Genomic DNA, 27,359 nt, shown 5'->3' on the forward strand with positions numbered 1-27,359 from the left:
AGAAGGAGGGAGCAGGGGCAGGGAAGTGATGTGTCGCTGTTTAATTGGACCAACAGAGACTTCCTGCCAGCCCCTACTCAACTTTTAAAAAGTGCTTGCACAGGAAGAGAAGCTCTCTCTGGGGTGTGGTCTGCTGAAGCAGAAGGTGCTGGAGCCTGGCGCAATGGGCAGTTGGAAGGAAGGACCCCTTACTGCCCCCAGGGCCCTGAAAAGCACCAGAAGAAGAGTCCAGGACCATGGCGCAGAAGCAGGGGCCTCTGCGCAGGGAGAACATAGGCCCAAGAGAAGAGCAGGCGAAAGGCTGGCGCAGGGAGCCAGTGAAGACAGCTCCCTGCTGAATACACCCTCTTGGAGACCCGGAGGGCGAAGGAGAGTGCTCCCAGTGGCTGGGGACGCCACCAGGAGCAAGGAGACACAAAAATGGGGCAGATCGGACCCCCAGGGGCTGAGATATGGCCCCCGGAAGGTAGGTGACCTTAGACCCCTAAGAAAATTGATGACGAAGTACGTGGGGCTCCACCGCCGGTCTCAGAGATGCCCCCGGGGTGGGTCAGGTCCCCAGTGGCTGCCTCCAGAAGACGGGAAACCGGGGAGCGCCGTCGCGCTCCCCGTAGAAGTGCCTGCAGGGGGGCCAGGAGCCCACCCTGGCCCCCACCGAAGATGGAGGCGGGGAAGTGCCATCGCGCCCCCCATGAAGGTGCCCCCGCGGGGTGCCAGGAGCCCACCCTGGCCCCCACCAAAAAATGAAGACGGGGAGTGCCGTCGCGCTCCCCATGAAGGATGGCAGGGGGGCGGGACCCGGGATCCCGGGTGGGACCGGGCCCTCGCGAATGAGGAGAAGCGGTGCCAGGGGCCTGGGTGGGACCGGGCCCCGAAGACTCTGCATAAGCGGCTGGGGGTGGGCTCCCCGAGCCGTCTTACTCACCTGAGGGTCCGGGTGGGACCGGACCCTCCAACGTGTAGCCAAATTGGCCGGAGGCACAGACCGCGGCTGTCCCCGTCGCAGCGGGAGAGCCGCTGCTATAATATTCATCAACAGGAGCCTGAAGCGCCCCATAATGCCTGCAGGGCATGGGCAATCGATCCTTTTTGGCGTTTTGGTGGCCCCCAGAGGAGAGGGGTCACCCTCAATGGTGAAAAGGTGCTGGGGGGAGCTGCTGGAGAAGCGCAGCCTCCCCCGCCAGCACGAAGAGACCTCACCCCCTAAGTCACATAGGAACTTAAAAAGAATAACCCCTCAAGGGTTCAGCCAGTATGTTAACTACTCTTGGGCTGGAACTTTTGTTCTACAGCTGGAGGAGGGTTGAAAAGTGCATAATGGAGTGAAGGGCTGAGTAGGGGATGTCTAGAGAAGCGCATCCCCTGGAGTTGAAGAGGTGTAATTGCACTGAAATGCATTTACTAATGGATATTTCTTTTAGGGGGATTGAAGTTCACGTGTTCAATGTGAAGTACTGGTGTAAGGTGATGTCATAAGCAAAGTGGGGTTATGTGGCTAGACGTTCCTGCTAGGGTGTCTGGCTGTACATGTAATCCTGTGATTTCATCTGTGATGCCTTTAGGGCTGTAATTGCAATACATTCTGATGATCCACAAATGTGCTGAGTACTGTCATTCTAAAGTGTGCTTATATTCTTTCTGCTGCACTTAGGGGAAGACCCCAGTCTGCTAGCCCTTAAGATATAGAGGTGCAATACTTTATGGTCAGTAGGAGATGCTCAGTCAGGCTCATGTGTCACCAAGGCAGGTGTACCCATTTTTTTTTTTTTTTTTTGACGGTAGTAAATCACATCACTTTATTGTTCTGCAATTGCTTGATATAAAACACAGCAGAAGAGCCAGCGCGCTCTGCTCATAGAGAAGCGAGCTTCGCCAGGGCTCTGAAATGCAATCAACATCATGTGTAAAGCTTCCCTTGTTACCGAAATCCCCCACCCAGTCTCTTTTGCAGACATATCCGAGGTGCAGCCATACCCCAGTACTTTATCAATGCATTTATTTACTATTTTTTATATTACACTTATTTACTATTTGTCTGCACTGCGCTGTATGGCGTTACCTCTAGGCATGCTACATTCAGACGGTGCATTGTGTCCTCGTTTTTCAGTAAATTGATGCCCTTGAGCATGGTGTCAAGAGCATCACCCCCTACCCAAATCTACCCAATCTCTCTTAGAGAGAAATCAAAAGAAACATTTTGATTATGTTTCTAAAGATTTCCATACCCATGGCAAACAGTTTCCGAAACATTAAGGTTCATGTGTACAGTGGCGTAACAGAAGCCCCCGGAATTTTTCTTACCAAAATTCTTATTTCATCGAGTTCTTCTTTATGTGTTCTCACAAGTCTTTAGTCAAAGTGTGTTCTTTCTTATATGGACCAAAGTGGTGTGCTGGATCAACTTATATCCATTTTTAATGCTTGTTGAGGTAAAGGGGTGGGTCGCCACTGGGATGGTGCCAGTGCGCAGGGCGCACGCCCCAGCTTATGTTCAACTAATGGCATTGGGGGCAAGATGATGTGCATACATGGGAGTGGTGGTACTAGACGCCACCCCCCACGGGAGGGGTGGAGATGTTATGCAATGTCACAAAGTAATTCCAACAGCTTATGTATATTTGTAAATTGGTGCATAGTATTGAGTAGTGTGTGTGTTTAATAAATGTACTCTTACTTTTATAAAGCAAAGTACAGACTGGACAATCAATTATTGAGTGTTATTTTTGCGCACCTGCAAATGGCGATTACTAGCCCACACCACCTCCTTGAGTAAGCCCTAGACTGCTCTGCAACGCTACCCTCTGAGAGTCAGGCACTACAATTAGGTGTTTGGTTCCCAGTGAATGTCAAATGTAGTCAAGTTATTTGTGCAGGCCTCACAGATGTTGCCTCGTTTTCCAACATTGCCTAAATTGTGAAAGTGTACTGCCACAATTTATGTATTTTACGACCATCTCCAAAAGTACAGTTTGGTACATATACCAGAAAACAAGCCCGCGAGTGGTGCCCGCGAGCAGCCCACCTCTCTTTCCTTCTTTCATGTTGCTTTCCTGTGAAATGGATCAAAAATAAAGACGCCCGCGAGTTGTGCGCGCGCGCCACAGCGCAACATGTGCTTTCAATTATCGTGCCCCTGTCTGAGCATGATAGTTGAAAGCACATGACGGCCGGGACTCGTAACAGACACCAATAGGCAGTGGGCGGAGCTATGCGCCCACCTTTGGCCAATTGCGTGCAGTCTTTTATAAAAAGACGCACGCAAAGACCAATCGCGTCGCACAAAAGGAAGAGCACACGCACGAGCGTGTGCGATTCCTGGCTCAGTTTTGGAACCCCGGACAAAAGCACTCTCAGTGCGCGAGCAGGGCTCCGCACTGCATCGCTAGGCGTGAGACCTAAAAAGAGCAAAGGCGCACGGTATCCTATCCTTATTTAATGTATGTAATTGCTGTTGGCTGTTAAAATAGGAATTGATGGTATATGTAGCGCACACAAATAAAAGACAATTTTAAAAAATCTCCTCGGAGGGAAGATAGGATCTCACTAGAGTTGCTCAAAATCGGTCATATGAAAGTCAACAAGTGAACAAATGCAAGATTTGAAATTTTTGGAATCATATTTTCTTTAGAACTTCTACACCTGCCACAAGTTGTGAAGGCCTTTATCTTTAAGTCTTTTTATACAAATAAATATCAGCAGTATTAAGAGAAGTGCCACACGTTACGAGTGTATTTCTTGTTACTGATTCTATCTTTACAAGTTGTTTTAAATTAAATATCTGGCATAAAATACATTTTTATGCCAGATATTCTCAGGATCATATCAACAAACCATAGAATTGATTTGTGTATCTCTATAGTCTTCCATATCTTCCATTTTAATGTTTTGTCAAGGAAGAATTTGGAACAATGTATGATCAAGAGTGGTAAACCCCATGCATGTGTTCATCAACAAGCTACAGCTATCTGTGGTTTCTCCACGGCCAGCCCTGGACGACCATAGCTGGTCTGTGGTTTTGACGGTGCATTTTAACAGAGGACGGGATCATCACCCTGCATCATTTTCCATTTTGAAGTGATCCACTAACGAGAGGACCATAAGCCTTGCTGTATATCTCATTAATAGAAATACCCACGCTGACAAGTAGTGGACACCCAAAAGCCGAGAAGTACTTCCAACCAAAATTCCAAATGTCAAATTTCTCCCACCATGAAAACTGCAAGACTCTGACTCCAAAATTCCACTTACCTGTGTGGTCCTGCCGTTTACCGCTGAACTCTGTTAGAGACGTCTTACTCCCAGGTGTAAATGTACGGCTGAGCTGGCAGTCGGTGTGGTACAGCGAGAACCACTGCCGACAAGGGAAGGTCCACGTTTTTTCCCTGTGCGTGTTAGTTATAGATACCTCCTCCACGTACCAGGCCTGCTGCTCTTCAATGCCATCGTGCTTCAAGGGGACAGTAAGAAAAGGAACTGGGGTCAATTGTGAACTTGAGTAGCACAAAGAGGAGAAGCAAGATAATGAAGAGTCTTAAGAGTGAATAAACATAAGGGATTCAGATACTTTTGTTATAGAGAAGCACAGATGTCCCGAACACAGGAGCAGTGCGAGTGTGAGTGAGTGAATGTGCAAATTAGCATTCACCTGAATATGTGAATTAACAATTCACCCGATTTCTCTCTTTGCCTCTCGTTCTCCTAAATTTTTTGCTTTCTTTCTTCACTGCTTTGGTCCACACTTCTGGGTAGCTTGTTTCAATCAGGTTTTACACAACGTTTTAGTTACCACCTTTCTTCATAACCTTAGTCTCTGTGTCTGTGCCAATACTGCATATCTGTTTTCTCTGTCCCACTCTTCTTTCCTCTCTATGCATCTTTTCCCCTCTTCTCCTTCGATAGCTCCTTTCTAAGCCAGCACTGCTGATCCACGCATTTCTTATCTCTGTGTATAACTCATTTATATGTATTTCTCTTTACATCACTCTGACTAAAGTCCCTAAACCTAGTTCGCTCTAAACCAAACTAGTGTATAAATAAATCATGCAAAATAATATATGTAGTTATATGTGTGAGAGTATATATATATATATATATATATATATATATATATATATATATATATATATATATATATATATATATATATATATATATATATAGAGAGAGAGAGAGAGAGAGAGAGAAATATTCTGTGTCTACCACAAAGTTATAACCTTTTGCTAGACTGACAGCTAAAGGGCAAATTAGTATGTGTTTTACGTAAAGCGGGCGCCTCCATCAAGGCCTGACTTATAAACACCACTTTATCTCAGAAGAGCAACTTTACTCCCCTGTTGCACTTGAGGCAATAGTAATACACCATCTAACACGGTGACAAGTCATGCTGGGTAGCTTGATCTGCTCAAAAAGCAACAGGAGAAGATATGCATTGAGCTCATATTGAAGAATCAATATGTTTAGTAAATTCAGGGCCTCATTACGAGCACTCAGGCGCCAGGGTGTTTCTAGGGATGTGGACTTCACAGGGATTCCATGTTGAAACTTGAGAATCTCATGCTCATGTTCATGCTCATGTTATTCATAAACAGAACCTCACCTCTCGCTTGTTTAGCAGTTTGGTAGAAGATTGTGAGAATTTCTAATTTTCAATAGGGTTTACTCCCACTCTTTCCTTCTCAGGCATTCTCATTTACTGCCCGCCCGGACCTTATGGTCAATTTTGTAAATCTTTATTGGAAGTAGTGCTGGAGCAGGGTTTTCTATTGAAAATTTATTGAGATTTAAACTCCAGTTTATGTTATATGTCATGATTAAAATTATTGATTTATAATCATTAATTACTAACTTTGTTAGAAGTCTTAACTACTCAACATTACTAATGAGAGAAATTACACGCGGGAATGCGTTTACGTTGCTTTATTAATACGTGAACTAAATTGGTGAGCAAATTAATTAAATAAGTGTTGCAAAAGTGTTATTTGTTTCGTGTTTGCGCTTTTAAATAACGTGCTCTAATGCTTCTTTGTGTTGCAGACAGCTAGGTAATTACCTACACATAAGGGTATTAGTGGGGATTAACACTGTATAATCAATACGATGTGGTAACGTTGTTTTGTGTTTCTTTTAATTAAGATGGTCCGTTTTGGCCTAAACCAAGATGGCCGCTATTTGCAGCCTGCACTCGAGTGATTGAAATGTGACGAGAGGCCTTGCTGAACATGGTTGGAAGTCACCTGACCACAGCCTCTGTCTGAATTAAAAGTTTCCGTGAGGACAGCAGCTCCGGGCTTGCTGCCAATTGCCCTTGGAAAAGAATAAAGCCACAATGAACTTTGATAACTTGCGGTGGCTTCACTATGGTTCCAACGAAGAGCATTCATGAATGTATCGTTTTCCTAGCTTGAGTTTCCTTCTTCCGTGTTTTTATTTTTGTGATTTTTCTGAGCGGAGGTTTTCTAAATGTTGCCAGACAACATCCTTTCCTGCTCGCTCTGCTCAGCGGCTCAACGGACGTTTAGAGTTTGTTTGTTACTTTTATTTTGCAAGTTTCATTATAAATAATGTTAGACTAGAGAGGGTCTAAGGCCACTTCTTCCTGAACCTATGTTCGTGAGGATCGATGCTGATCGAAAGGACGGCGACTCGGGAGACTTTACTGAGAGACCTGTCCAGACCCATTTAGCTAGAATAGGTAACTATGAGAATAATGATTTTGCTATTGATTGACTTCCTTGAACTAATTTAGATAAAAGATGATCTTTGTTTGAATTCCAGTGTCGGGTGGTTAGTTATTTCTTGTCATTTATTGAGTTTCAAATGTATTTTCTATGTCTAAAATCATGACTCAGGACAATTTCTTTAATGTCGCATTGACCTCGCTTTAGATGCAGATTGGTTAGGTTTCTCTCATATATTCAGTGTGGATAGAGTAATAGAATGAATGTCAGTGTGATGGGCCCTAGTGTATAATGAGTGTATGTGCGTGCGACTGTGGATTTACTCTGTCCGTGGAAGTAGGGGGAATTTATATGCTCCGATCTGCAGCAGTTTCCTGGTAGCAGTATGATGGTTAAGATTATTGTCTTGATCTGATAGATTGCTTGTACATAGGCTTTTTGATACATTGATTTATTGATTGATGTTGGTATATGTACTAATACTATATGTTGAGATCATCGTATTGAGTTTTATGTAGTGTGTACGGCTTCTGGAACGTGGGGAGCTGGTGACGGTTCCGTAGTAGGGCAGAGGGAAGTGAGTGCTGCTCTCGGGAAAGACGGGATTGTTGGCCCTGTACGTATGCAGGGAAAAACGTGTGACAATTGAATTTGCGCGTCACATTGTCTGGGTTCGGAATCAGTGACATCGTCGTGTGTTACTATTAGAGACATATTTTCAGTATAAAAGGAGTGCGTATGGTAGCGAAGGTTATCTGTGAAACTCTGGTCTTAAGTCCCAGGGATCCGTAAGGTTTGCCGTTAAAGCTTATCGCTGGAGGAAGTAATAGGTATTCTCTGAGCTTGTCTGAAGGACTGGGCAGAGGTAAGCGCTGCTTGGTTAACGTGTGTTATAATTCTGTAGTGGGACAGACTGTTTGCTGTTCTCGGGAAAGGCAGGATTCTGTGTGCATGTGCTACATTTTCTGGTGTGAAAGTGCGTGAATGTATGAGCATTTAGTTGATTGTGAGACTCTTTGGAGCAGTCCTAGAGGAAACAGTTAATGGATGCATGTTTGAAAGGCAGAGTGGAGGGATGTGCTACTGTGTCAACAAAAGTAATAATTTCGTGGTAGAGCAGAGGCAAGCGCTGTTCTAAAGTTAAGCGGGATTCTTGTGAAAAATAATTTTCTTTACTATTCTGTGGTTAGCGAAGCAGACAATGGAGATGTTTATATGTTGTAACTAATAGATTTTGTAGAATCTGAAACGAAGTCTACTGAGAAGGCTTTGTAAAGGAGGGGTAGACGAGTGACAGGAGACAGGAGTAGAAGCTGCAGCCAGCGACTACTGACGTCATACAGACCGCGCTGTGATTGGGCAGTGGATTGGAATAGTGCTCGCGCTGGGATTGGTGCGTTGGTGTGAGCCGCGCAGGGATTGGAAGGAGTACAGGATGACGTAGACGCTCCAGGATTGGTGCGTTGGTGTGAGTCGCGCTGTTATTGGACAAAAGATCGTACAGTTGCGGAAAGGACTAGAGGGTTGTAGTGAACGCGAAAATGTATTATCAACCGGAGGAAAAGAAAAAGAAATCCTTGTTCGGTAAAATTAAAAGATGGTTCGACAAGGATAAAAACATAATAACTAGAGAAGGTGAATTGCTACCTCCGACAAGAACTCCTGCATCCTTCATGGTTGCGAAATATGGGTATCATACCTGTATATGGTTAGACAACTGGGCTAAGTACACTAAGGAGGATGCTGTTTTAGCGTTCCCGGAACATGGTTCATTTAATCTGGCCGTGTTGAGAAATTTACGGGAAAAAATGATGTGTCTAGAGCCTAGACCAAGGCTGACACAGTTCGAGGCGTTGGTGGAATGGGAAGATGAGGTGCATGAGCGAGAAAAGCAGAGGAGTGGAGGCAATTATAGGTATATGTTCGGGAGGAAATATGATCGTGAGACTCATCATGATCGAATGAGGAGATGGCGAGATGCTAGTATGTCAGAGGGATTATATCCTATGAGAACTGTTGAAGAAGCGGAAGGGAGGAAAGGTGCAGAAAAGGTGCCTGATACAGAAGTGAGAAGGTATGGGGCTAATGATTATGAGGATGAGGTCTTGGATGACATGATTTACAAGAGACCACCTCCATATAGACCAGAACCAGAAGAGAGCACGCCAGTTGCTACTCCAATAAGAGATACTTTACGAATTGTTAAAACTGAGGTTGTGACACCTGATCTGAAAAGTGGTAGCTCTTTCACGGAAAGGGAGAGAGAGAGAGAGCGAGAGAGAGAGAATCGAATCAGTGATGAGAAAACAAGGGAATTAGCCAGAACAACATCTGAGCTGACTGAGAAAATTAGAGAGTTGATGAAAAATCTAGAAGCTGTTACAGTGCCTGTAACCATTGGTCCGGTTGTGCCTATTTTTGATAAACAAAGAATAGGTGAAAATGGTTTGACAGTTCCTTATGTAGGAAATGGTTTGGTTGGTTCTTGCACTTTGGAGGAATCAAGAATGAGGACGGGAGAAAATAATTTGAGGCAGTCGAGACATGACACATGTAGTGGAGGATCAGATGTACAGCCTAATTCAGGATTGAATACTGGTTGTATGGGAAGAATGATTTTGGAACCACAGAGGATGGCAGAACAAGTGGGTGCAGTGAAAAAGTCTACTGAAATAACAGCTGAAGATTTGAATGATTGGTTGAAAGGTCTTCAAAAGAAGGATAAAGATTCACAGGCAATTGATGTAGCCAGGTTGCGCATAGAATTGGAGGAGCTTATTGCAGGAACAATTCCTACAGAAATATTGAAAAACCATCATGATGGAGAGTTGTTATTTATGTGCAAGAGTATCACCTGGAGGGCTAAGAGTACACATGACAGGTTAAAAGCAATAGCGAGTGAACAAGGAGTTGACATGGATAAGGTGAAAGCTTTGCAGAAGCCTTACAGGGTGGATTTCACCGACAAGGACATTGAGAATCTAAATGGTGTTTGGAAGAACAGGGCAGATTAAGGAAATGATTGCCTTATTGCGAAAATGGGGTGATGTGGAAAAATGGAAGGATAGATGGTACAAGAAAAGGGAAGATTCAGTGGACAGGACTTACTCAGCTTTCCCCATGAGAGAAAAAGAGAAAACAGTGGATGCTTATCCTATGAGAGAGATTCCTGGAGGAGGATATGTACATGTCCCATGGACTAGACAGGATATTTTGTCATTTACGAATGATTTCCCTCGACTGAGAGAAAAGCCCGTCGAGTGGTATAGGCAGGTAGACAGGTTTGTGAAATTGTCAAAGGTGCTGTGGATTGACCTGAATAGTCTGTTTGATATAATTGTTCCAGCAGACTTGTGGGCAGAGTGTAAAATAGTTGTAGATTGGCCTGCTAAGGAGTATCCAAGAGATCCGAAAACAGGAGCACCAGATCCAGAGGTGATGAAAAAATATGACCAGGTAATTGTGTTCCTGAAAAATAAGGTACCCCCAAAAGAGACAGACTGGGTTAAGACAGATCGAACACATCAGGAAGCAAAATAATCAGTTCATGCTTTTTACGAAAGGCTGATACTGGCTTTTAAACAGTTCAGTGGAGATGAACACCTGGGTGACAAGGATTTGAGTCATTTTGTATACAGATTTGTATATGGCTTGAGACCTGAAATCAGTGAAAGGATTCGTGAGCATACAGTTGATTGGCAGAGTAAAAAGATTGATGAAATCTTGAGACATGCAAAGTACTTCAGTGATGAGATTGAGGCAAAACAAAGAAAGCTGAAAGAGAAAGCAATGTGGGCACAGGTGAAGGTTGCTGAAAGACAAGAAGCGCAGATGGTGGAACAAGCGAATAATCCAGGAAATAGACCCAGATATGCAGGGAAAGGGAAGGGGAATCTAGAAGAAGCAAAGAAAAAGTTCCCTTGTCACAACTGTGGACAATTGGGGCATTGGAGATCCGAGTGTACCAATCCACCATTAGTGAGTAATGAGAATAAACCCTTGAATCAACAGGTGCAGAACGAGGGGTGTAATCATCAGCAACAACAGCAGAAGGTTGTCAGACAGCAGAGCCAAGAGCCAAGACCGCCCTTGCCGCAGAATAGAGGGTCCCAAAAGTATAACCAGGACTCAGGATTCTACAATGATGAGCAGGTAAACAAACCGAGACGTTCTAACCTGGTACAGCAGTACTGGTTAAAGAATGAGGGGAGTTAGTCTGAAGGGGACTATTGACGATGCCGAAGAGAGGAGGAAGAGTGCATACTTGGTGCAACTCTAGAAATAGACCAGGCAGGACCATTTGTAGATGGGAAAATAAATGGGGAAAGTGTTACTTTTTTGGTAGACACAGGAGCAACGAGATCAACTGTCAGGTCAGCAGATATTAGAATCTTCCTCTCTCGGACGAAGCAATCCAAGTGGTTGGTGTAGCCAATACACAGATTAAGACTCGTCTTACCGAACCAGTAAGGGTAAGAATAGGGAAATTTTCAGACATGCACAGGTTTGTAGTCTGTGACACTAGTCCAGTGAACTTGTTAGGTAGGGACCTATTGTGTAAGATGAATTGTACAATTTTTTGTACTCCGGATGGAATAGCTTTTGAGACACCAGATGAGGATGTCTTGTACAGGATGACTCTAGACAATAGAGAGAGTGGGATTGTTGGTACATATGCTGTGTTTAATCCAGATGATTTGCCTCAGGAGTTGAGACACACAGTAAAAACAGCGGTTTGGGATTTTACAGGAGAAGATGTGGGATTGATGAATAATGTAGATCCAGTGAAGATTTCAGTGAAAGAGGGGATTGGTTATCCTAATATCCCACAGTACAGATTGACACCAGAGATAATTGAGGGAATAACCCCTATAATTGACAAGATGATTCAACAGGGTGTTTTGAGAGAGTTACTGAGTAGCCCGTGTAATTCACCGATAATGGGGCTGAAGAAACCTAATGGAAAGTTCAGGATTGTACAAGATTTGAGAAAAGTTAACAAAATTGTGGTGGCATGTTGTCCCATTGTGCCAAATCCTTCAGTGATTTTGTACCAGATTCCTCATGATGCTGAGTGGTACACAGTAATTGATTTGTGTCATGCTTTCTTTTCAATTCCATTGCATCATGACAGCCAGCCGATTTTTGCATTTCGGTTTGGACAGCGTATTTTGGCATGGTGTCGTATCCCACAGGGGTATACAGAGAGTCCTTCGATATTCAATCAGTTGTTGAAAAAATCATTGGAGAGTTTGATCATGCCTGAAAGCTCAGTACTAGTACAGTACATCGATGACCTACTTGTGGCATCGAAGACACGTGAAGCTTGTGAAGTAGATACCATAGCTTTACTGAATCATCTGGCAGATGGAGGGTTAAAGGTATCTCCAGCCAAATTGCAATTTTGCAAGAAAGAGGTGCATTATCTTGGACACAATATTGAAAAGGGTCTGAGAAAGGTGACCGATGACAGGATCAAAATTATCAGAGGAATGAGAGCCCCAATGACCCAGAGAGAAGTGAGGATGTTTCTGGGGATGGTGGGTTATTGTCGTCAGTGGATAAGTAATTTCTCCTTGATAGCAAAGCCACTGATTAAACTGACCAAAAGTGAGGTGAAAGACCCATTGGAATTGGATGCAGAACAAATGGCAGCATTTGAAGAGTTGAAGAGAAGAATGTGTGAAGCTCCTGCTTTGGGAATGCCAGACTATGAGAAAGAGTTTGAGTTGTACTGCAGTGAGAGAAATGGATGTGCACTTTCAGTGTTAATTCAGAAACATGGACAACTGAGAAGGCCAATTGCGTACTTCTCATCAACACTTGATCCCGTAGCTGTGGGTTTGCCAGGTTGCCTGAAAGCGGTAGCTGCTACATGCAGAAGCTTGGAACAGAGTGAGGGTATAATAATGGGATATCCTGTAAGGGTATTCGTACCTCATGATGTGGCAATTCTTTTGACAAGAAGCAGGACTCAATATATGTCACACAGTCGGTTGACTAAATATGAGAAAATCATTCTGGGAGCATCAAATGTGACTCTTGAGAGATGTGTAAATGTGAATCCAGCAACTCTGTTGCCAGATGCTGACAATGTGAATGTGGGAGATGATGTTGATCATGATTGTTTGGATGTGCTTGACTACTGCACAAAACCTAGACCAGACATAAGAGATTTGCCATTACCTGAGAGTGATCATGTGCTGTTTGTGGATGGATCATGTCTGAGAACTGATGATGGTGTGTTGAGTGCAGCATATGCGGTGTGTAAGGTTTCAGAGGTTATGGAAGCTTCGTCTTTGAAAGGAGTAAGATCTGCTCAAGTGGCTGAATTGGTGGCATTGACGAAAGCTTGCAAGATTGGGAAGAATCTGAGGGTGACTGTGATGACTGATAGTCAGTATGGATTTGGAGTGGTTCATGATTTTGGCCAGCTTTGGCTACAGAGAGGTTTCTTGACGTCGAGTGGGACTCCAATAAAGAATGCTGAAGTGATTGGAAAGTTGCTTGAGGCGATACAGCTGCCCAAAGAATTAGCAGTTGTGAAGTGTGCTGCTCATGGACAAGGAGATGATTTTGTTACTCTTGGTAATCGTTTTGCCAATGACATAGCACAGTATTGTGCAAAGAACAATAATTCGATTAACAGGGGACGAGAAAGGGAGATGTCTTTTTGTTCTGTGATGTTTACTAATGTCCTAGAAACATGGGATGAAGTGAAACAGTTGCAGGATGAAGCAGGAGATGAGGAAATGAGAGATTGGATCAAGGCAGGTTGTGCCCTAAGAGAGACAGATCATGTTTGGATCTATAGAGATGGAAGACCAGTCATGCCAAATAGCATGTTGTCAACAATGGCAAGAATGTATCATGGTCAGGGACATCTGGGGAGGGACGCGATGATTAGGTCCTTCAAACAAACCTGGTACAATGCAAAGTTCAGGCTAATTGCAGAGAGCATCTGTCAAAGATGTTTGATTTGTCAGCAGTTCAATACTGGGAAAAAGACAGTGGTGAGCTTAGGAACAATAGGCAGAGAAGGAGGTCCTTTTACCAGAATGCAAATAGATTTCATTGAAATGCCCCAAGTAAACAGATTGAGGTATGTTCTAGTGGTAGTCTGTTTGTTCTCAAGATGGGTGGAGGCCTATCCGACTAGGAGGAATGATGGAATAACAGTTGCAAAGTTACTGTTAAGAGAGTTGATTCCTAGGTACGGGTTCCCAGTGACAATTGAGTCAGACAGAGGTGGACACTTCTACAATGAGCTCATGGGTTTAATTTGTGAAGCATTGAGCATACAGCAGAAGCTACATTGTGCATACAGACCAGAGGCTTTGGTGTTGTTGAACAGATGAACGGCACAATCAAAAACCGAATTGGTAAGATGTGTTTAGCCACTGGAATGAAATGGCCTGATGTCTTGCCTCTAGTGCTTATGACTATTAGGTCTACTCCAGATAGAACCACAGGGTTGAGTCCACATGAAATATTGATGGGACGTGCGATGAGACATGCATTCGTGCCTGTCAACAAGTTGATGACAATAACTGATGACATGATTTTGGATTACTGTAAAGGCCTGGCTGACGCAGTTCATTCTGTGTTTCACCAGGTTGGAGAAGACGCTACCACACTTGAGAAGAAGCAAGCCCATGATCTGAGTCCAGGGGACTGGGTGAGGATTAAGGTGCACAGAAGAAGAAATTGCTTGGTTCCAAGGTGGGGAAGGCCAAGACAAGTCATTCTGACTACGACAACTGCAGTAAAGTGTGCTGGTGTGAAGAACTGGGTTCATGCAAGTCATACTCTGAGAGTTCCAAATCCAAAGGATGGGACTGGTAAGGAGTATTTTGAAGAGTCAGATTCCAGTGATGATGCAGAAACTGAACCAGTGAGAAGAAAAAGAATCCTGAAAGGGGGGAAGGAGAAAGAGAGTCAGGTGATTCTTTTTTCTTTCCAAGAGAGGCTTCAAGAGAAACATTGAGAGTCTCAGAGGAGAGATCAGATTCTGTAAGAGTGCCTGAAGTTTCAACGAGCAGTGGAGAAGAAAGAGGAGAAGAGAGCAATTCCACAGAGACTACACCTGAATCAGATGAGGAGGTTGAAAATCCACTTGAGATTACACCTGAAGAAGCAGGGTCAGTAGGAGATAGAGAGGGACAGATTGCGGAAGACCCCCGAGGAGGTGTAGGGGACATTCCTGATAAGCTAGGTGAAGGGACAAGTAGACAGCAAGAAGATTGCGTGTCGGAGACCCGAGGAGGGACAGAATTAGGGAAATCTCAATCGGTGGTGGAAAAGACTGTGGAGCAAAAGAGAATTGTTCATGGACAAGAGGCAAATGAGACAGAATCAGATGAGAGTGAGAATGAGAAATCAGAGGGTCGAGTTCTGAGAAAGAGAACTTGGATTGAAGAGAGAAATAATAAAGAAGTGAGACCGAAGAGGAGTGTAAGAGGAGATCTTTGGCCTAACAGAATAAAGAGGCTAAGGTACAGACTGACACGAGCAAGTGCAAGTTCAAGTTCATCGAAAGCTGAACAGGTGAACGAGGTGTCCAGTCAGAATCAAGCAAAAGGTGAAAAACAGAAGGTCTCAAAAGAACCAGAGGAGATCAAGAGAATCAGAAAACCTAACCAGAAGTATAGGTCACCGGAATGGACGTACGTGGCACTGTCTGAAGGTGAAGAGGCAGAGAGTCAAGGAAATCCAGAGGGGACCGTACGAGAAGTGGTTGAGGAGAAAACTGTTGGAATCCTGAAGGTTATCTTGACTGACATTGGAGAAGAGTCGGATGCTCAGGATGTTGTTGAAGATCTGATACAATTTGATGTTGCTGAAGAAGAAGTGAAAAGTGATGAAAATCCAAATTGAGTGAACTAAAGGAGTCACTTGGAGGAAAGTGAAAAGAAGAAAGTCTAAATTAGCTGTTTGAAATAATATAGGGATCTACAATTTCAGTAGTGGAGTAGAAGAGGCTAAGTCAAAAGACACTGCCAAAGTAGTAAAATGGCTAACACAGAAAATAATCAAAGTAGATGTGCCTTCTTGAAAAGATGGTGTAGAATGTACTGCTGCTGTACGGGATTATTAATGCTGTTATGGGGTGTACTAGCTTTACTAGTTACTTTTAGGGTTACAATAGATACTTTTGGAATACATACTGTACATACTGAGAATATGACTAACATAGAGAAGAATTCACAGAAAGTAGTTCCAACTAGAAGTAGTAACATTTACATACATAAAGATAGGTCAATGAATGATTTTTCTAGCAATGTTTTTTCAAAGTTGTTGTATGAATACGTGAAGACAATGGAAGTTAGGGATTGCTACGTCTGTATGCAATTACCTGCATCCGTTTCAGAAGGTGTTACTTATCACCATTTACCAGCTACGTATGGGATTTCATGTAGTGTGCTAAGTAGTGTTTTTTATTTGTTAGGGAAAATAGATTATGAGATGTCTAACAAAGATAACATTTTTGGGCAATTACCTATGGATAAGAAGCTGAATCCAGCTAAAGAAGCTAACATTTTTGGTGAGATTTTTATTGAGGCAGAAGAATTAACATTAGATTATATTTTTAGAAACAATTTAACTTGCAGTTTGAAAGAGGAGGAAAAGGCTTTCCTAGACTTGGTAGAGAAAAGGAGAGTGAGCATGCATGAAAAGGCAGGGAAATATGAAGTGAGTGAGACAATATGGGATATTGAGATGGGAAAAGAGTTGAGGAATGGGGCCAGTCCAACTTTGGCTTTAGATGCACCACAGAAGGGTAAACTATGCATTACCAGAAAGAAATCCCAATATGATAATTACTTTGTTGGGACTAGTGAGTGTCATGATACATACTTTATTGCAACAGGATGGGGTTTTAAAGGTGGTGAAGATCCGGTTTTCCCGGGAGTGTATTATATTTGTGGGAATAAGGCTTATTACAGGTTGCCTGACCATTGGTATGGCACGTGTTATGTTGGCCTGGTCTTTCCAAAGATTTTTCATATAGATAGAATAGAAGATGTAGAACACATTAATCGACTAACACGCTTTAAGAGAGAAACTTGGTCAGAAATTGTAGGTGATATTTTTGGAGCTTTAATTCCAGCAGTGGGAATTTCTTTAAATGCATATGGAATTCGGAAACTGTCAACAGTGGTGGATCGCTTATCGACAAGTACCGCTGGAGGGTTTCTTTTGGTAAATACGGAGATGATTGCCGTACGTGCCATGTCTATGCAAAATCGACTTGCCCTTGATATTCTATTGGCCAAGGAGGGTGGAGTCTGTGGAATGCTGAAAGTTCAACATTGTTGCACTTACATTCCTGACAAAAGCAGAGATTTAAAGGTCTATATCAAAAATATTACTGATTTGCATGAAGAATTAGTACCACTGGAAGCTGAAAGTATCTGGACTAAAATGGCTAATAAGCTACTTGCTGTTAAGAGTTTTATTGCTAAGATAGGTAGTACCATTATTGGTAAGATATTATTTCCTTTGACATGTGTGATTGTTGCCTTATTGATACTTATATTAGGGTGTTTGTGTTGTAAAAACAGGGGAGGGAAAAAGAGAATAATTAGAGGAAATACTGCAAAGAAACAAAAGAGGTCAAAGAGAGACCCACAAGAAATAGAATTAGAAGAATTGAGGGAGAGTGTTTACTTGGAGTCGAAGAGGGACGATGAAAGAGAATCTGGTGTTTAATGTTGGGTCATAAAAGACATTTCAATTTCTCCCAAAAATGGGAACTACATTTTTTTTTTGGGTTGGTTTTTTGTGGTGATATATATCACCAAAGGGGGGATTGCTGGAGCAGGGTTTTCTATTGAAAATTTATTGAGATTTAAACTCCAGTTTATGTTATATGTCATGATTAAAATTATTGATTTATAATCAATAATTACTAACTTTGTTAGAAGTCTTAACTAATCAACATTACTAATGAGAGAAATTACACGCGGGAATGCGTTTACGTTGCTTTATTAATACGTGAACTAAATTGGTGAGCAAATTAATTAAATAAGTGTTGCAAAAGTGTTATTTATTTCGTGTTTGCGCTTTTAAATAACGTGCTCTAATGCTTCTTTGTGTTGCAGACAGCTAGGTAATTACCTACACATAAGGGTATTAGTGGGGATTAACACTGTATAATCATTACGATGTGGTAACGTTGTTTTGTGTTTCTTTTAATTAAGATGGTCCGTTTTGGCCTAAACCAAGATGGCCGCTATTTGCAGCCTGCACTCGAGTGATTGAAATGTGACGAGAGGCCTTGCTGAACATGGTTGGAAGTCACCTGACCACAGCCTCTGTCTGAATTAAAAGTTTCCGTGAGGACAGCAGCTCCGGGCTTGCTGCCAATTGCCCTTGGAAAAGAATAAAGCCACAATGAACTTTGATAACTTGCGGTGGCTTCACTATGGTTCCAAGGAAGAGCATTCATGAATGTATCGTTTTCCTAGCTTGAGTTTCCTTCTTCCGTGTTTTTATTTTTGTGATTTTTCTGAGCGGAGGTTTTCTAAATGTTGCCAGACAACATCCTTTCCTGCTCGCTCTGCTCAGCAGCTCAATGGACGTTTAGAGTTTGTTTGTTACTTTTATTTTGCAAGTTTCATTATAAATAATGTTAGACTAGAGAGGGTCTAAGGCCACTTCTTCCTGAACCTATGTTCATGAGGATCGATGCTGATCGAAAGAACGGCGACTCGGGAGACTTTACTGAGAGACCTGTCCAGACCCATTTAGCTAGAATAGGTAACTAGGAGAATAATGATTTTGCTATTGATTGACTTCCTTGAACTAATTTAGATAAAAGATGATCTTTGTTTGAATTCCAGTGTCGGGTGGTTATTTCTTGTCATTTATTGAGTTTCAAATGTATTTTCTATGTCTAAAATCATGACTCAGGACAATTTCTTTAAGGTCGCATTGACCTCGCTTTAGATGCAGATTGGTTAGGTTTCTCTCATATATTCAGTGTGGATAGAGTAATAGAATGAATGTCAGTGTGATGGGCCCTAGTGTATGATGAGTGTATGTGCGTGCGACTGTGGATTTACTCTGTCCGTGGAAGTAGGGAGAATTTATATGCTCCGATCTGCAGCAGTAGTTGCAAACCTTGCCAGTACTACAGCGAACCTTACCTTGCTAGGAGACTTAAATCTACATTTAGATGATTTCACCTCCCTAGTTGCAACTGAACTGTCTCACGATCTTGCGGTATTTCAGTTTCTTCAGAAGGTCCTGGTTGCGAGTCATGTTAAAGGACACCTCCTAGACGCAATATTCTCCAACCTGGAGGATATCTCTGTGAAAGACCCCATTCCACTACCCTGAGCAGACCACTTCCTGATTCCATTCTCATTGTCCCCTCTAAATATGACTCCACATACCCGACCTATGCGAGTTTTGTCCCGTCCCTGGACTAAACTCCCTGTAGACAGGTGGGTTCGGGAATTGGAGAGTTCAAAGCCAATTCTGAACACTAACCCGGTTGTCGCCAATGATAGCTTCAACTGTTGGATAGAGGGTACCCTTGATCGGGTTCTCCCAAAAAAGTTGGTTCAGATGAAAGGAGGGCTCATTAAGACAGCCTGGTATTCCCCCAAACTTTGGGAATTAAAACAGAATTGCAAAAAACTTGAAAGAGCATGGAGAAAAGATTTTTCCTCCAGCAAGAAATTAGATTAAAGGGAGGCAGTTAGAATGTATAAAGTAAAAATCAAAAGGGCCCAGGCTTCGCACTGCGAGGAGAGGATTTCCCTAGCCTTCAACTCTCCACAGGAAACCTTTCACATTGAGAAAAAACTAGTAAAAGCCCTCCTCCCTCCAGACACTCCGGAGGTGTCAGGCCGTCGATGCAATGCACACGCAGACCATTTCCATCACAAAATTCAATCTATTTACTCCTCCTTCCCGGTGGTTAACAATCACCTTAACCTCTACCAGGATAATATTGGTCTGCCGAATCAGGGACACCTTTTAGAAGTCTTCTCTCCTATTACCCAGGAATCCTTCCAGTCCATTCTAACACAGATCAAGAGCGGATCGCCTTGCGATCCGGCCCCTCCTAATATTCTGAAGCTGGTAGCCAACATTGTTGCACCAACTATTATTAACCTGGTTAATGCCTCACTCTCCAAGGGTGTAGTCCCCCACCAATGGAAAAGGGCCATGGTAAAATCTCTCCTGAAGAAGCCTAATTTGGACCCAGATTGCTTGTGCAATTACCGACCAAATTCGCTTCTTTCCGGGATTAGCAAGACCGCGGAGAAATATGTCAACCTCACACTCTCCACTTACCTGGAATACTAAATAAACTCCTCCATCCCTCTCAGATGGGCCTTCGTCCGTGCCAAGGTACCGAAACTGCACTTCTTTCTTTAGTCGAGGAGTCCAGAAAGATCCTTGATCTAGGAGGATCCTCTGCAGTGATCCTCCTAGACTTGAGCGCAGCATTTGATATGGATAACCACCAAATCTTGGGTCTGGGGGTAACTGGTACAGCCCTGTTGTGGCTACAGTCTTTTTTAGAGGAAAGATCCTTCCAGGTTTTTCAGGGTGAGGCTATTTCAAAAACTATGCCCCTTCATTGTGGAGTTCCTAGGGGATCGTCCCTGAGCCCCACTCTTTTTAATGCTTACATGGCTCTGTTAGCGAAGATAGTGCTTCCCTTTTGGGTCCAAATAGTTAACTATGCCGATGACACGCATCTGGTCGTGGCTCTGAATCATCCCGACCAGGTATCCATGGGTCTCCGCCCGTGCCTTGAGGAAGTTGCCAACCGGATGAACTTGTCTCACCTAAAACTAAATGGCGACAAGACTAAGCTCATGGTTCTTGGAGATCACATTAATTTTAAAGCAAATACTATGTGGCCAGCCTGCATGGGTTCTCCCCCCCTGCCCCAAAAACAGAGATAAAGAGCCTGGGAGTTTGGCTGGACCAGGACCTCAGATTTAAAATACAGGCCAGGAAGGTGGCAGCCTTGTGCTACAGCATCCTCAGCATGCTCGGCAAAGTGCTCCCTCTTCTTCCCTCCTGGGCAAGAAAACCGATGATTCAGGCACTCGTCTTGTCAAGGATTGACTACGGAAACGCCCTATATTTAGGTGCACCTAGCTCGGTAATTGTAAAACTTCAGACGGTGCAGAACTGTGCAGCAAGAATGCTCATGGGGATCTCGTCTCGCCATTCGGCTAGGCCCGCCTTGCGGTCCTTACATTGGCTCCCTGTTCAGGAGAGAATCCGCTTCAAAGCCCTGTGCATTGCCCATAGGTCGCTTGGAGGGAACGGCCCTCCAATAAATCACTCTTTGATCCAGCCCTATCGGTCCAACAGGCAACTGCGCTCTGATGATCTTTCTTTAGCCGTCGTTCCCAGGATAAAAAAGGCCAGAAGTGGAGGACAGCTCTTTTCTTATAATGTTGCCAGATTATGGAATTCGCTCCCTCTGCCCTTGAGGAAGGAACCCGACCATTTGGCCTTCCGCAACCAGATAAAGATGTGGCTTTTCCCCTAGATGTTCTCTCCACCTCTATGAACCGTTTGGCGCTGGGATGCCTTTGGGTAGCTATGCGCTTTAGAAGTGCTATTTCATTTCATTTCATGCGGAATGAAGAATGGCTGCGGGAATCATGAATTCTAAGACCGATTCACTATGTCCTCCCTCATTCTCCCCCACAGTTTTCCCTGAAGGGTTTTAGGTCGCTAAAGTGAGGTCAACAATATGAACCTACAAAATATTGCATCTTCTCAACGCCTACCACTACATCATCAAAACACCACATCTACTTACATTGCTAATCCTGTGACAGTTTTTGTCCTGCAAATTTTATTATATTATATTACATTATATAATATTCAAATATTTCTACTGCTTTCAGCATCCAAAATCTTTGAGGAAAACATGACAGCTTTGCAGTAACTACCTGCTCCATTGAGAATTACAGGCCTCCACAACGAGGTCCTAAAAGGGGAAGAAGTGTGAAAGATTTTTCTGGGCTTATATTTTTGTGCATCATTAACAATATATAGAATGCATGTTCACACTTGATTTTACATGTGTACATGTATGTTCGGAAATAGTGCTGTCGCTTTTGGAACAAATTGTTTCTGAAGTGTAAAGTGCCTTTATATGATATGTGTTAACGAAGCCATAAATCAAGTGCAAACACCATCTTTTCCAAGACGGATGTCATCTCTGTCCCTATCCTGCTTTCTCCCCACCAACTTCTCTCCTCACAAACTCCACAGAACACAGTCAAGCTGAAATGTACTGGTTTATTTCCACTGTTATTGTTATTCTGCTCTCAATGAACCTTTCTCCAGCTCAGCCACAATTTGAAACAGTCACCAAGGTCCTTCCGTTCGTTCACTGTGTCCTATTCATTCACATAACACTTTGTTGTCAATGTATCATGTTGTGTCCAAGCATCCCTGGACGACATTAGCATAAATGGTGCTGAATAATTCCTGTAGAAGGATATCGCTTGGGTGTAGAGGTAATATGACGTTGAATTTTTTTGAGCTCTGATTTGCGCCCACCACAGTGAGTCTGCAGCTGCTGTATTTTATGTGCAGGAACAAAGTATAAAAAAGCCTTGATTATGGGGTTGAGCCAGAAAACGTTCCTGAAAGCGTTCATGCTGCTCTGCTACGCGATGCGGTCAGGTTTCCTTCTAATTGTGCTGCTCATTTGGGACTTAGAATAATTTCTGGTTTTTGCATTCACTTTTTACCTCTGCATTTGGGAGTCTACTTTTCATTGACTCAGTTTCGCCTTATTTTTTAATTCTGTAATAAAACGCTTCAACTTTTCTTGGAAAGATTGCCTGTCCTGCTCTTCAACCAGTGCTAAAACCAGGTAAACGCACAACGTGAAGGGCTGAGTTGCGTAATGTTAATTAATGTTATGTTACAGAAATGCAGAGCTCAGCCAGTAACACTGACAACATGGCTACTTGGCCTTCTCAGGCATATCTTTGACATTTACTAACATGAACAAACTGTATTTATCCAAGAGCTGGGGCCTGATCTAAACCGAGGCGACTGAAAACCACAGGTACCTCCTCTGGAAGAGAGGACCGCGTTCCAAAGTTGCACCACAAGGAACTGAAGCCAATGCTTGTTGTAAGTGTAGAGATGATTTTGACTTATACAGATATTTCCATATAAGGGTGTCTTACTTGGTGTTGTCTTTCCTGAACTAGCGGACCTGCTGCCTGCTCCTGATATCGCTCTCCATTTTGCCGCACCTGGGGTCCTGACGCTGTGTGCCTCCCCTGTCGCACGGCCTCAGCAGGGGGAGACTACAGCTCCCAGGTTGCCTAGCGGCCAACTCCCGTTCTTTTCGCGCCCGGAGGCGCAGAAAAGGGAGAGGCTTCCTCCCCGTCGCAGGACGCGCGCGGGCGGCGCTGGACGAAGCCCGTTCAAGACCGGTCAAGGACGGGACGGGCCTCCCTCCTAACGCCTACACAGAGACAAGGCTGCTAGGACTTTGCTATAATTGCTGAGGTTAACCTGTCCCCGGGAATCTTGTTGCAATATTTAAGAAGCTGAAATTAATGGACAGTCGACTTTTTTGCCTACACGGAGCACGGACCCTGTGACTTTGACCATATTACACGACTAAGGCCAACGTACCTTGTTTTCCCTACATTTCACAAAATACTGAAGTCTTATCAATATTGAGACTTTAGACATCTGACTACATAATTACAAAAGAAAAAATGGGAAAACTTTAATTTGTGTGGATTTTTAAATTATTATTTGCAAGCCTTGAAGAAGTCCCGTGGGGACGAAACGCGTCGGCTATGAACTGGCTATGAATTGTACGCTGTATTTTAAATCAAAAATCTGAATGATCAAATAAAGAAAAATTCATCTTCAAGACTTCGAAGTTCATCGTGAATCTTTGGGGATACACTACATATCTGTCTGTTTATTGAATGTGACGAACAATTTTGTCCATTATATTTGTACTCAAGTTGTGTGCTGAGCCACCTCTGTCTTGTGCATTTTTTTGGGTGACACCAAATATTAGGGGAGCATGAAGGTCACGTCCCTGGCTCTTTGCACCACATTTTTGTTTATTTACAACATTGTATTAATTTGATTGGTGCAGGTTTTCGAGTGCCCTGATCTTCTCATTTCTGTTCTATATTGCCCCAAATGTTGGTGGATCGATTATGTGTACGTTAGATAATTTTATCTTACGGGTATCTACAGCGCTGGCCAAGGACATCGAACTGACTGAAAAAAGGTTATCTTTAGACCCCCTTTGAGAAAAAAGGTCATCTATGGGAAGTATAGCTGGGGCTAGGTCCCCTGCATTGTCCGAAGTCGATTCTGATGAGACAATATGTTCCACGGCTGAAGCTTCAAGTTGTCCTACTGTTTGTATTGAAGCTCTTGCTGTGGCTTTGGATCAACAAACAGCACCCATCCTAGGGAAAATTCACCACAGCACTTCTAAGAGAAATCTGACCTCGCCTATCATAAAAACAAGGTCAGCGAATATAGCAAAAAAGGGTTTGGGCTGTCAACTAAATGTACCTACGACAGAAAATAGTGGTTCTGGGTCTAAAGCCAGAACACAAACACAAGCTAGAAAAAAAAATGAGAAAGGAAAGAAAGTAAAAGTAAAAGAGCAACTTAATAAGGAGAATATTGCACCTAAAGTTAGCTATGATTTATCTTCCTTAGTAAGTGAAGAAATGCTGCCATTACCAACAACTGAGCTTAACCCTCCATAGGAGTTGGGTACCTTGTTTTGGAAAAAATCTGAAGCTGTCCTCAAGAAGTCTATCCACCCTATAAATGGAAGGCTAGATCGTATAGAATCTAGATTAGCATGCCTGGAACTCTCGTTGGCATTAGCCCAGAAGACGATAGGTAACCGGAGTAATGACATAGTTAGAAAGCCGGCAATGTCTATACCTCAATGCAAAAATGCTGGTGATGTGGGTGTAACTACGGATGGTTTGCAAATTTGTAATAGTAGTCCTATAGAAAATATGACCGAAAATGTTAGACCTACTAATCCACCAGTTAAGGGTTTAGACTCTAGTAAACTGGGTCAGACATCTAAGGATAATAATGAGGTGATTATTAAACCAGTAACGAATGTTTGCCTATCACTATCTAAACATCGGGACCAAGTGATTGTAAATTTGCCAACCATAGAACTTCCCCCTGAATCGGCCCCCTATGTGGTTATATTGTCAGGGGTGCCATCGTTAGTGGCGGGTAAAAAGGAGACCCACGCAGAATTAAAAAATAAGTGTATATTCTGGCTTAATGCTAATAGGCCCTTACCTATACATTGTAGGGCAGAGATTCTGTCTGTGAGAAGGGTTAACTGGATAGGTAGAAATGCTAAAACGGTTGGGGGGATTGTGTTATTGTTAACTTTAGAGACAAACGATGCGTAGAACACATTTGTAATTGGCCACAAATAGAAATTAGATCCACAATCCAACCCTTGCCATTAACCTATTTCTATGCCCCAGTGCAGGATCAACGTAGACAAGTGTCCTCATGGAATGAACAACCTAGTTATCCCGCCACAAGGAATTTAAGCTTATTTAACAGGTTCTCAGTACTGTCGGGATTGGAAGAATGTGATTGACAGCAAATACAGGATGGGGGCAATGATACAAGTGTAATTAGTCTTCTTAGCGATAGTATCGCTGAAGATGAGGGACAAACAAGTGAAGGTGTAGCTCTGGTAGGTAGTGTATTGAATTTTGGGGGAAATAAAGGCGGTGAGACTGCCCTAGGATCAAGTATTAATAGCCCCTCTCGACCTTGTGTTCTTAGCTCAAATCATTTATCGATTTTTGCAGAGAAAGCAACGTTATACTCTAGCACCATCTCAAAAAGGATTGTGCTAGTAAAGGGCTCACAAATAAATCCAGAGCATGTGATGCCACTGCCTAGTTCAACCCCAACTAGGAATACATTAACAAAGGGCCCACAAACCTTAACCTGCCTGATTTCAATGGTATCGTGGAACCTGGCTGGCATCGGTACAAAAATTGTTTCCCCATGCTGGCTAGGCTTCATTAACAAATTTGATATTTGTCTTTTCCAAGAGTCCTGGTCTGTGCAACCTGTCTTCAACCCAGGATACTTTAATTTTTATGTCCCTGCTGTGAGAGGGCATAGGGGACGACCAATGGGAGGACTGATAATTTGGGTTAAACAACATTTAAGTTGCAGTATCCAATCACTTCCAGTTAGACATTATGATATTTCGGCTATTAGACTCAGTATCGGGGAAGGCTTGAAAATTGACATCTTTAATGTGTATGCTAGAGGAATCCCTGGAGGGAAAAAATCTGAGGTGCTAATGGCATTAGAATCATTGATTGAATCAGAGCCAGAAGGGGTTTTACCGATAGTTGCGGGTGACTTCAATACAACGTTCGAAACCCTAGGGTTGGAAAATGTAAATATGATGGAAGAGGAAGATTCCAGATGGGGTGTCCCGGAACTTGAGGGTAGGCCGATAGTCAAGTGGACCGAGGCTGCGCTCTATTTGAACGGGTTTTGTCTAGCTAATCAATTAAGGGCTGCAAATGGTCGGACTTTGTCTGACAGAAAGGGGGTGAAAACCTTCGCTAATGGTACAAGGTCAAGTAATATTGACTATATAATTGTCCACTTGAAGCTTTGGCATACTTTGGTGGACATGGAGGTCAAGTCCCGTGTCGAGAGTGATCACAACCCCTTAGCAGCATTATTTAGGTTAGGACAAGAAGGATTGATAAACTCTAGAGAAGAATTGACAATCCCTGAAATCATTCTAACAAATGATGAGCGCCACCTTAAGTGGTGTAAAGTGGCTAACCAACCAGATGCACTTGTCGCCATTAAAGACCTAATAGTAAAGACCCTAGGAAAAATTGGAATTGGCGCTAGTTGCGACGAAAAGTATAGCTCAATTGAGGACGAACATAAAGAATTGTTTCTTAACCTTAAAACCCATTTTTGTAGCTATGTACTACTAAGCCAAAAACTATAAAAAAATGTGAGAAGTGGTATAGCAAAATATGTAGGGAGGCTCGTGCCGCACTGAGCATAGCCCTAAAGACTAGGAATCCTGTGATAATAAAAACGGCACGCAGCAACTATAGGAAAAAGATCCACGAGGCAAAAAGAGAGTGGGACGACCAACTGTGGCAGGACCTTAAAGCTGCATGTAAAACTAAGAACCAGGCATTGTTTTGGAATACCTATAAATGGGAAGGAGGAGGTTATGCTGAAACTCCGCAAAATAATGTGCCCATAAATTCCTGGGTTGAATATTTCAAGCCTCAGTTTGCCTGTATAGAAGGAAACTCAAATGAGATAGCCCCAGGTTCTAAATTGTATGAAGGAACTGTTTTTAGTTTAGGGGATGTGGATAGTGCCTTGAACTCTGTGACTAAGGGGCGAGCTCCAGGGATAGATGCTATACCCGCTGACCTATATCTTAGTGATAGAGAGAGATGGAGACAGTACATTTGCTATCTCTCTAATGCCATTGCCCAGGGGATGGCTGTTCCTAACACTTGGAAAGGCGCCGAAATTGTGCCTGTTTATAAAAAAGGGGATAAGGCCCTTCCGGCTAAATACAGGCCTATTAGCCTGATCGATTCGTTTCAGAAAATAGTGGGACGACTGGTT

The 27,359-nt window shown here is 43.1% G+C and overlaps 1 protein-coding gene across 1 annotated transcript in view; it reads right to left on the minus strand.

Annotated features, from left to right (window-relative positions):
• The window catches only part of LOXHD1 (lipoxygenase homology PLAT domains 1), a 1,221,805-nt gene that overhangs the window by 995,607 nt on the left and 198,839 nt on the right, over nt 1-27,359 (minus strand). The window contains exon 7 of the mRNA XM_085629301.1: nt 4,249-4,447. Within this exon, the coding sequence (XP_085485427.1) occupies nt 4,249-4,447 (199 nt within the window). The remainder of the gene's footprint in view (nt 1-4,248; nt 4,448-27,359) is intronic.

Source organism: Triturus cristatus, chromosome 2_1, assembly GCF_964204655.1.
Source record: "Triturus cristatus chromosome 2_1, aTriCri1.1, whole genome shotgun sequence".
NCBI classification, from domain to species: Eukaryota; Metazoa; Chordata; class Amphibia; order Caudata; family Salamandridae; genus Triturus; species Triturus cristatus.